The 12280-nt window shown below is 40.1% G+C and overlaps 1 protein-coding gene across 1 annotated transcript; it reads left to right on the forward strand.

Annotated features, from left to right (window-relative positions):
• Positions 1-2787: 2787 nt before the first annotated feature.
• zgc:114181 (M20_dipept_like_CNDP domain-containing protein) lies at positions 2788-11781 on the forward strand. Its single transcript, XM_026372986.2, is given in 13 exon segments — positions 2788-2883; positions 3475-3585; positions 5216-5359; positions 5776-5938; positions 6386-6474; positions 7101-7247; positions 7249-7299; positions 7593-7677; positions 9102-9262; positions 9351-9515; positions 9611-9752; positions 10633-10780; positions 11211-11781. Coding segments are annotated over 12 exon segments (1485 nt in total). The 5' UTR covers positions 2788-2883; the 3' UTR covers positions 11290-11781.
• Positions 11782-12280: the final 499 nt, after the last annotated feature.

Raw genomic sequence — 12280 nt, forward strand, 5'->3', positions numbered from 1 at the left:
CACTATGTTTACTGTGTGTGTTTAATAAAGACATGAGAGATCGTGAGTGTTTGTGTTTTATCATCTTAGAAATACTGTGTTTGTGGAGCAGTTTATAAAGTGCCATTGCTTTTTCTTGTGATTGTATCTAGAGACAAGTATTGTGACTTGTTTAGTTCAAATAGACTGCTGGAAAAATGGTTTAATATTTTAGTTCAGGTCTGCCTAAGATGGAAAACTACTACTACTGAAATAGAATGTAATGTTATTTTGATTTGCCTGTATTTTACCATGTTGAGTTCATTTGGTTTTGTCTTTATCTTCATGTTTGAGATTTGAAAAGAAAGAAGGAAAGATGAGGTAAACTTCTATATTGATCTCAATTGATATTTTATTCAACAGTCAACAATGACAATAACAATAATATAGATGATTGTCTTAGTAGTAAAAGTAATTGGTGTGATGGATAAAGTGATTTTAATTACTGCATCAGTAAATCAAAGAGGTCAAGTGTATATACTTCACAACATTTTACTGGCACAATAGTAGGATGTGTAATATATCAGTACATAAAATACCAATAGTATTTGTTGCTGTACAATTGTTAAGCTACACAACCAATCCAAACATGCTGACTGTATTGTCTTGTTGTGAGGTGACATTTTTTCAGTCCAGGATCAGACAATACACGTCAGTAACAATTTTTTATTTGGAGAGCACTGAACCTTGAAATCTGCTCGTGTCGAATGAAAACATTTAACATAGAAAAAATGGGTGCAAATTCAGCACATCCCATCAAAGACAAAAGAGATTTCCTGATAAATAACAGGAAGGTTTTGGGAAAGGGTCCCAGAACATAAAGTTAGACCCCACAGAGAATATTTGGCTGTGAAGATTGTGAGGAAGGAAATGGCCTGGGCTGGTAAAAGAGAGGTCGCCATGCTCAAAATAACAGGAAGCTGGACCAAGAGAACCTGGTCAGGCTTACTGAGCATTTTAAGCACAGAGGATATGTTTGTTTGGCATTTGAAATGCTGGACATGAGTATCTATTACTTCATGAAAACGAGGCATCTCGAGCCACTGAACTACTCTGAGATTCTAGTCATCACACAGCAGTTGCTGGTGGCTCTGAATGTTCAGAGCTGAATGAGCATAGCTTTTGTGCATGCTAACAATAAACCAGACAATTTAATGTTGGTTATTTACCAAATGCATCCTTAAGGTGGAGGTTTGGGGTGTGGCAATACATCGCATTGAATACATTCATGCAAGTTAACCAGCCTTGATGACATAGTGAAGACTCACCTGGATGTGACAGATGCTTTCAAGTCTGAGGACACACAAGACTTTTTAAGCATCCTCAAACGCATGCTGCAGGTGGATGCTAAAAGGCGGAATCCCCCACAGGCAAGCTCTGGGGCGCCATTTCATTACCATGAAGGGAGAGAGGGATGCCAACCCCCAGCCCGTATGTGTCATCAGCTTGTTTGATGGCAAAACAAAGCCAACTGGAGGAGTCATCAGCTGAACGCTTCGTAACTGAGGACCATGTCAATCGTAAGTCTTCAGGTATCATATTTTATTAATACAAGTAATAAAACCCCTAATAAAAAGAATGTCTCTTCATATCTTAATTAGTGTTTTTCTTATGTTTTCATGTTTCTTTAAGTTTAGGTTGCCTCTCTATCTCATCATGATGAATATGATATCTCAGGACTTGAAGATAAACTGGTTTGATTGTGGTGGTCAAAGGTCAAAGTTCCTGTGACTTCACATCCGTCCCATTCTCATCAATGCTTTATGTCATAAAGGTAAGAGATAAACCTTTATTTGTCCCACGGTGGGGAAATTTCAATAAAGCAATGACCCCGATGTGATTTGAACACGCAACTTTCTGATCTGGAGTCAGACACGCTACCGTTGCGCTACAAGGTCTGAGAAGCTTGTTGGATCTGGCACCATTTTTATGAATGTTACTGGTTAGCAAAGACAAAAACCACAATGCAGTAAATACTATTTTTTTCATGAAGTGCAAAATACAGAAGAGAACAGTAAAATACTACTGTGTCCTTAATATCCTAGTAATTTCCATTGTTATGTAAAAAGAATACTGTAAATAGAATATTTGTTATTAACATTGTAATGTCTGCAACTTCAGTCTGAAGCTTTTTTAACAGATCATCTCCACCTGAGGAGCTGTTAGTGTTTTCATTCTGAACTGCCCTGATAACTGTTGCATCACAATTCATTCAAGGCCCCAGATCCAGAAAAAGTGAAACTCAAACACATGCACACAGGTAGACAGCTCCAGTTCAACTTGTATTTTCATGTGAGTGTGACAAATTCCCAGGCTCCTGTCCTGTCTTACACTGCAAGACACAGAAAGAGACAGGAAGTTTTACCAACCACAATTTACCCAATGACCATGAAGAAGTGATGGGATTATATAATTTCAGACAGTCAGTATTAGGGTAATCATCTATTATGGCAGCCTGTCAACTAAGAATGCTGCCAAGCTTAAAGTCAGCACAATGGGACACCAGTCTAATATGGAACAAGAAAACCTGCTCTACTTTTGTGTGACTGGGGGTTTGCTTAGAGATTCCGAAACACAAACAGCAGGAACCTGTTGGTATCACCATGCTGCTTTTGTTCCTGCTGAACCCTCGTGTGCACCCTTGGAGGGGGGATCAATAGATAGAGTGTAATTCTTGTGCTTGTCAGCAAGAAATTTTTAATTTGTCAGCTGTCTTGGCACTGTGTCAGGAAATATTTGACTCTCTGACCCCAGGGCTCAGTAGGAGTGTGACATGAAGGGAGGATATATAAATGTTCGAGCAACAACACAGCGCCACAGTCTGCCTGCTTGAAGAGACTGTCACACTCCAACAGCGGACGAAAGGTAGGTTTGGTTTTAAAAATGAGTGGAATAACTGTAACTTAATGTGTAAATCTGTAGGATTTAGGAAACTTGAGGGAGATTGAAGTTCACAAAATGCACAAATGTGGATTTTTACATCAGATTTTGTGAAATGACAATAATATTACTTTTTTTAACTTTTAAAACAGCACTTTGAGTTGAAACAATTAGTCAATGGAAAGAAAAATAATTTGCTAATAATTTGCTAACATATAACTATTTTGATCATCGTTTATTTTATGTTGGAGTTCCAGGCTCTCAGTTCAGTTGTTGGTTTGATCACATGTCAATATGTCATTTCAAGGTCCATATCTTTAAGAGTGCAGGTCTAATGAAAAAGACATTTTAGGTAGCTTTATGAACAGTTGGTTGCACTCCTAGTTCATGCTATTATTTATGGCTGAAAATACTTAAAGTTAAAATTCATGGGAAGACTTTTTGTTTTTGCTGACTAATGATTTCTTCCATGGCTGGAATCTGAACTCATGATTACAGGAGTTTTCCGTTCAGTCAGAAATCCTCTGTTGAAGCTATCTGCACCATCAATAGTTCAGTTTCTGACTCTGTCAACAGATGAACCTCCAAGTTCTTCCCTCCATCCTGCTGATTATTTCCACTGTCCACGCTTTCGAGTACACAAAGCTGGTGCAGCATGTTGATGGCCATCAAGACCAATATGTAGAGGTACATTGCAATTATTCTTCCTCCATTACAACTTTTAGGAGTGCAGTGCTTGGACTCTGAACAGAGTTGAATCCATGTATTAAGCATGCTGAATACCGAACACCGAACACCTTACACATTCACATGGCTGCAAGATGTTGCAGGAGCAGGACCTAAAGGTGGGTATCTACTGTAAGAATTATGTTTTTAAAGGAGCCAAATTATAATGCCAGACAATTAAAATATAAAACAAGGTTTAATGTAAAAACAGGAATGGAGTACAAAGGAGTATACAAAGTAGTAACTAAATTTGCAGCAGGAAAACAAGGCTGGGAACTATTATTGAAGCAGCATGAAAATCTGGCAACATGGTGTTGAGTGAAGGGAGCTCATAAGGGGAGGGGAGGCTGGTGCAGAGGTGAACGCGACCTCATCATTAAGGTGAATAAGCAGAGGGAGAACACAGGTGGAGCTGAAGTGGAGAGAGTCAAGAGTCAATCAGTCCATACATGGACACAACAGGAAGTGGCTGGGAAACAGAGCTACAGGAGTGTGGCCAGGTGAGTATGAGAGACAGCAGGGACAGGATCATGACAACATACTATGTGGTTTTGGACTGTCCCGGATGAAGGATTAACAAACACGGTGATGTATTTGGTCATGGCTCCAAAACAGTGGTTTTATGTTGTGGCACTTTGAGAAAGGTTTCAAAAGGCAGAGTGGTGACCAAAGATAACTTGGCTGAAAAAATTCAGCCAGTTTGCTAAATATACTTTCCTCAAACTCAAAACTGACATTACAAGTTGGCCTCTTTCTCAACATTCTCCTTCTCTTCCTTCTCTTCGGATTTTTTTCTCATACTGATAAATACCACTGTTGCAAGGGCTCAGTTTTTGCTTACATTTGGCTTCATTGTTTACAACTGTAGCACCGGTGATACTTGACACATGCTGACTTCATCGTCACATTACTACTGTACAGCCTACACACAACGCATCTGGTTTTGACAGAACAATGTTTCATAGTGGGGCTGTAAAAAATTGCCTTAAAATCTCAAAAGATGTTTCTGTAAATGAACAACAATACAAATCATTTTGAGTAACCATTTTTGGAAACTACTGCTGAGTTTTGCTTTTTAGCCTTTAATTCTTCTACAAACAAAGTTAACAAAATCCTTTAAAAGTGCATATTGCATGAGTGGATTTGGTTCATTACAGCTGGTATTTAATGGTGTTGCTCAGATAATGTTGAAGGCAAAGACATGCTCTAACTAAAACAACAGTATAGCATAGTATAATCTTATCTTTAATCTGCATTGATCTTATATGTGCATTCTGAATTTTGTAAATACAGTATATGGTGCTCACAATGATTTGCCAAACATACTTCCTACAAGAGCTAGTAGATAATTTTCTTATCTCCATTGCTCAGGCATACAAGTCCATCTCTTAGCCAAAAGAAGGCAATGTAACAAACAACTTTGTATGAAGAACCAAGAAAGCCATCTTGTTTTTTTCCCGTAGATTCCTTGATTTAAAATGAATGGAGTGCATCATTTGGTCGTAGGACATTAGAAATAGTGGTATTGTATTTTACATTGTGACAAAACGATTATATGACGGTGCTGCTGTTTTAAATGTGTGTGCTTTAGGCTCTGCGAGACTGGGTTGAAGTCGAAAGCGACTCCAGCAACATCCTGAAGAGACCAGATCTCCACCGCATGATGGAGATGGTGGCTCAGAAGCTGAGGCTGATGGGAGGGACTGTGGAGCTGGTGGACATCGGAGAACAAGAAGTCAGTGTCCAGGCTGTGAAACTGAGCCCCCCTCTCACCTTTCATGACACTGATACCTGAGATACTAAAGATCTGCACATGATCAGCAGCACAGTAGCATCTCAGTTTGATTATATTTCAAATGGAGAGGATCATCAGGGAGGGGGACAGTGGCGAATCAGCTACATCCACCTTCCTCATTCCAGAAGGAGACACAGCTGCTTCCCAAACTCATTAAATATAGAGATATATTATCAGTAATTAGGAGCAACATCGTCTCAACTGTTGTTAACTGTCAATAGCTGATGACAGTATGGCATATAGAGCTTTCTGTACCTCTGCCCCCTTTTAAGCTGGTTACAGAATTGCATGTAAATGCACTGTTACACAGTGGATTATTGGAATTGCCTTTGTTAACTTTCCTTTAATGTCTTCAGCTTCCTGACGGGCAGACGTTAGCATTGCCCAAAGTGGTGACTGCTAAGTTTGGCACTGACACCAACAAACACACAGTTTGTGTGTACGGCCATGTAGACGTTCAGCCGGCGAAGCTGGAAGACGGCTGGGCAACAGATCCCTACAACCTGACTGACATCAACGGTAACAGCCTTCAAACTCTCAGTCATAGTAGAGTAGTACAGTAGAGATTGATGATGTGCAGCCAAACATTACTGAAGCCAACAGAACTTCATTTAAAAACCTAGGGTTGGGTTAGATAAGGGAAAGATTGTTGTTTTACACATGTGAAAAAACGATTATTATCATAGAAATATAATATATTTAGTACAAAAAATATAGAATACATTAAAAAGAAAGGAAGACAGATGTGACAGATACCTGCCCATTGTTTGAATCCAGAAATTACCTTATGCCTTTTTGCAGGTACATACAGTTGATAAATAAAAATAAAAATGATGATGATGATAATAATGATGATGATTATTATTATAAGCACTCTTCAAAAACAGATTGCAATGTGCCTTGCAAAAGACATAAGGCCATTTATATGATAAATAAATATGATTGATTGTCTGTCTGTGCCCTCAGGTAACCTGTATGGAAGAGGAGCATCAGATAACAAGGCTCCGGTTTTAGCCTGGATCCATGCTGTGGAGGCTTATCAGACCCTCAATATGGTGAGACAAGCATCCCAGTACTACTGTTTGATTATACTGTTATGAATACATGTAATTCTTCAAACTACAGATAATTAAAATCTAATGTGTGAGGCAGTGGGAGCTGGTGAGACCAGGTTAGAGCACGTTTCAAACCGTCTTTTTTCTCCCAAAAACACTTTCAATGTAAAAATACACCTCAGGCAAGATAGAGCCAAAAGATAACTGCCATCTATTGGGGCAGACTGTATTAGTCAAATAAAATCCTCTACACATTTAACAGGAACAAACTGCAAACCCTGGGGCTACTGAAGGCAAGAGCTGAGCTACAGTCAAACTAAATTGCAAAGTCACTGCTGTTTCTGCAAAGTCACTGCAGCAGTCTGTTCCTGCCATCCTCGACACCAGTTTGTCTGGAGAGAAAACATGTAGCTCGATATGCACATCAAAAGGTCTCAGCTGCATGCTGGATGCATTGAGGGGAGAAAATTATGTGGGCGGTGATAAGGGTAGTTTCAAAAAAAGCTAATGGCAAATTTCAAATAAGCACATTTGTCATCCAAAAATAAGTTGTTATTCCACCCAATTCTTCTCCAACACCTCATTTTCCTGACATCTCACAGAATCATACTGTTTTTGTCCACCAGGAGCTGCCAGTGAATGTAAAGTTTGTCATCGAAGGCATGGAGGAGACAGGTTCGAATGGCCTGGATGCCATGATCCTGGCCCAGAGAGACACCTTCTTCTCTGATGTGGATTACATTATCATCTCAGACTGCGGCTGGCTCAGCAGACGACCCTGCCCTCACCTACGGCACCAGAGGAAACTGCTACTTCTATGCTGAGGTTGTACATCACAATCATCTAGCTGTGCAAGTGTGTAAGATTTTGTGACATCTAGCAGTGAGGAGTACCCCCAACCCACTGACCCTCCCTTTCCAAGTGTGGGAGAGCCTACGGTGACATCATCAGTGAGCAAGCTTAGTAGATAGTCTGGAGTTATGTAGTACTTTTCTACCTTACACTACTTGCCTCTAAATGCAAACTGGGCCTACATCTCAGCTCAGAGCCATGTTCTGCATCTGTGTGGTGCTAGCTGATGATGTTTTTTAGTAAAGGTTTCCTCTGATATGTTTTAGGTTGAAGGACCTAAACAGGACTTACATTCTGGTGTGTACGGAGGCACTGTGATCGAACCAATGACTGATCTTATAGGCATTCTTGGTGAGTGTATTTAGTACACATGAATTCTTGAATGAAGTAGGTACCCTCAAAAGAAACTTTTCATTCCAGTTTTATTTACACTGTATCTGTTCCAGTATGCACACAGCTATACCTCTTATTTGTCTACTGCTTCTTTGCCTGATGTGCTCCTGCAAACATTGCTTGTGTCTGCTGATGTTGCATTGGTACAGTGTTAAAAGAAAAAGAATAACAGTAACAGTATATACAATAAGGTGCTAACCTGGTAGTACAACGAAATAAAAGGCCTAACTTAGATTTATTTGTGTCATGAATTTGTAGTTCATGTAGTTTCTCAGTGGAACCAGATTCAAACAAACTGTTAATACTTTTAATAGTTCCTTCAAAATTAACTACATTGATAGTAGTAGTGGACTTATTGGACTTCCCTTGTCAACAGTTTGTCGGCATGTCTGCAGGTTTCCTGACTGAGTGGGAGAACACAGCGGTGTCTCCACACCATAACTGACTTGAAGAGTTTTCCCACTCGGCTGCTCCTTATTACAGTTTGGAGATTATGATTTAAATGCAGCATGAGACTGCAGCCATGTGGGGGTTTGTCAAGGATCAGTAGGACACAGTTAATGAGGCCATCCTGTAACTAGGTCAAATACAGTAGATGACTGTATCCAGCACAAATGTTTTGTTGGTTTTACGACAGACAGCATAAACTGTTCCATCAGTTCATCAAAGATTCGTGTTTGATTGTTGAGACCCAGTCTAACAGGTGACTTGCCTTCTTGCATACTGATGTACTGACACTCTGGGTCCCTGATTGACATGTCAAAGTTAATTAGTCAGTTTTCAATCTCCTTATTTTCTAAGTTGCATATTGTAGCTTTAAGCTTCTTATTGCATTTCTTAAGCATGACATAATATTGATATTCAAACTATCACCAACCAGGTGACACGTGGCAAATGAAATGAAAAAAAGAAAAGAAAAAGGAAAAAAAAAGTTTTTTCTTACATTTATTTTGAATGTTGAATCAGAGCCCATAAAAGGGCTCGAGACCGCAGAACCGTGTGCACGCACAGGAATCCCACACAGAATTCAAAAAGGAAAGGTGAACATGGTGGAGCACACCTCTCTAAACAGAGGGAAATCTTCAGTGGTTCTGAAGCAGAGTCACTGCTGCCAGAAGTGATCAACCTCACATTTACTAGGGTCAGTAGTGGATACAAAATAACACACACACACACTGGCTTGTCAGAGCTATCTGAGTTGAGTACATCTGCTGTCTGGTGCCAGGAGTGGGTCAGGATGCACATCTTTTGGTTGTACTATAATCATCCTATAATATCACCCTATAATATAGCACAAAACTAACGCTGAGTCCTCCAGTCTCCAGCATACACTTCATAAAGTGTGAGATGAACAGCCATTTTGTTATCCATCTACTCATCAGACACACTGATCAGCCCCAGTGGTAAGATCCTGGTTCCTGGGATCAGGGAGGCTGTGGCCCCACTCACTGATGAGGAATGGAAACTGTACCAAGACATCCAGTTTGACATGGACAACTACAAGAACAAGATTGGGGTCAGCCAGCTCATGTACAGCAACAAGGTGAGAACACTGAAATAGAAAAGGTGATCCATGTTTTACAAGTCATTGAAGCACGACATGAGATTTATTCGTTTTGTGTTTTTCATAGGTGGATTTATTGGCCCACATGTGGCGCTACCCCACTGTCTCTATACATGGCATTGAGGGGGCTTTCTCTGACCCTGGCACAAAGACTGTAATCCCTGCTAAGGTTACTGCAAAGTTCTCCATTAGACAAGTTCCCAACATGGACCCTGCCATGGTCAAAAAACAGGTAAAACAGGAAGGGAAAAGAACCAAATAATATAAAAGAAGAATTTCTTCCAATCATCTATCCCCACTCTGTATCTTCTGGACTCTATCCTTTAGGTAACAGACTACCTTCAGTCTGTGTTTGCCAAGAGGAAGTCTCCTAACAAGCTGAAAGTCACCATGGTAATTGGAGCAAAGCCTTGGCTGGCTGACCCTCAGCATCCTCTTTATGAGGCCGGGAAGGCTGCTGTGAAGAGAGGTGAAGAGAGTACATTCCTCACCCTACACGGAACAACCACCACTGCATCAAAACTCTTCACACAGATAGTAAAGTTGTAGCAATCTGTCTGTTTACAAAGACACAGACTGTACTGACTGGGTTGTGGGACTAACATGGTTTTCACATGAGGTTTAACAGGTTCAACACATGTAAGTTAATACATGGCTTTTATTCAGGGAAGTGGGAAGGTTGAGAATTTAAAAACACAAGCCCTTTAAAAAGTCTTCTTTCTAATGGGTCTCCAAATTCTAATGCACAGCACAGTCTGAGGCCAGAGATCGGCATAATCAGGTTTGATCTACTACAAATATATAAAATTAGGTCAGACTCTGCATGTATGAAGCTGTGTCAGTGACCTTTTAACCCCCAAATAGCACTAAAGACTATTGAAAGGTAATTGACCAGTTCTTGGCCATGGCGGCTGTGAGGTTTGAAAGCACCTGTCTGCAAAGCTTAAAAGTCTGTATGTCACATTTTGGTCTCTTACACTTACATTTTATATTTTCTTTTTTATAACCTTTTCTTTTTTGTTGCTGTGTAAGTTGTAATTGTATTTGAAATGTTCATGGTCACCCACATCAGAATGCCTTAGCAAACTTTTTTCAAATCCACAGTAAGGAACTTTTTATTTTTTTGGAAAAATATGCTCCAAAACATATTGTATTGTGGAGAGGTGCTGTCAAAGCGTCCTGTGAAGTCAGACTTCTTTTGCAGCTTCTTATAAATGTGATGGAAATCAGAGTGGACTGATCTCGTGTCTAGTCTTAGCATAAGCTGCTCTTTGTGTGTTTATGTGGCTGAGAAGTCATTTATTACCACCATTCCACTGCTCTCAAATAGAAAATCTTTGCTCTTGCAGTTTTTGACGTGGATCCTGATCTCATCCGTGAGGGCGGAACCATCCCCATCGCCAAAACCTTCGAGGATGTGACAGGAAAAAGCATTATCATGATGCCCATTGGAGGCTTTGATGATGGGTTGCACTCCCAGAATGAGAAAATTAGCAGGTTTGACTCCACAGCTCCTTTCTTCCTAATTAATTTCACAGAAAGGTTTAAATGAAGCCTTTATTAGTTAGGAACCCCTTATTGCAATCCCAGTATTTACCTCTTGTAATCATCCATAGCCTTGAATAGAAGAATCCTTTCACATCATATTCACCATTAACAGTATAATCTATGGGGTTTACCTGACAACAACTTCTGCAGAAGCAGCTGTAAATACTGAAAACAAAAGCAGAATACACAGGGTCAAGAGGCACGTTGGATTTTGCACCTTACAGGCAGATGGCAACATAACAGACACCTAAAAAGCTATACAAGCTCACAGTAGAGTTTGAAGACTGTGAAATAAAAATACAGTATGCAGAGGGCTGCAAGTCATGATAGCTTATTGCTGGTACCAGATGTTTTACCCAGTCTTTTCTCCATGTCCCAGGTACAACTATATTGAGGGAACCAAGTTATTCATCGCCTACCTGTATGAAGTTTCCCAGATTAAGAAGACTACAGTGTAATGTGTTGCAGTTTGACCTCTTGTCAGCTTCCTGCTACAATGAGCTCCCTCTGACACACGTTTGATTTGATATGTTTCCTCTGCCTTTATCTCTCTGTTCTGTTCTGTGTCAACCCATGTTTTTATCTATCTATCTATCTATCTATCTATCTATCTATCTATCTATCTATCTATCTATCTATCTATCTATCTATCTATCTATCTATCTATCTATCTATCTATCCTCACTCTGCGTAAGTGCCATTTGTTTATGCTCCTCATGTCAGACAGTGCTGTAAGTGTGTGTGTTTTACATAGTAAAGGCTGTACAATGCAACAATGTGTGCATCTTTTCTAATGTAACAAAGTAAATGAAAGTTCTTTGAGTGTTAGTAATGAAACACACGCAGCTCTAGTCATGAGAGGTTTATTTACCAGGTGAATATCTACTGAAGACTGCAGACTTTTTTTACAAGTTCTTCTTGCAAAATAAAGAGGAGATTAAGACTATGCATGATTAAAAGTATGCATTTTCAAATATTTCAGAACTTTGCAGGCCACAGTGCTCAGCCTGACTTTCCTCTGCAGCTTTATTAAGCTAGAACATATTTGCAATGTTGATATGTTGATGTCCAGTATGTCTGCAGCGACATCACAGTGTATGTATCACAGTACCCCAAGTGTCATGTATCCCAGCAGGAAGTGGTAGGGAGGAACCCTGGTGTTGTGAAGAAGCCGTGTCTGTCACTTCAGCGGCCTGATTCACAACACCAGCTGACCCTCCCCACCCCCACGCGCGCACACGGCACCACAATACTACAGTACAGAGGCACTGTGAAGGCCGCAGTCAGGAGTTTATCTTTGGTGGCTCAGTTACAGAAACAAGCCTCTGACAAGTCACCAGCAACGGTTACAGTTATTTTATTGTTCTCAGATGGCAGCAGACACTGTGGAGCCATAGAAAGAAAGAAATCTACCCATCATGTAGATCCAGACTGTCAGACTTCCTTATT

Source organism: Anabas testudineus, chromosome 16 (assembly GCF_900324465.2).
Source record: "Anabas testudineus chromosome 16, fAnaTes1.2, whole genome shotgun sequence".
Taxonomy (NCBI): Eukaryota; Metazoa; Chordata; class Actinopteri; order Anabantiformes; family Anabantidae; genus Anabas; species Anabas testudineus.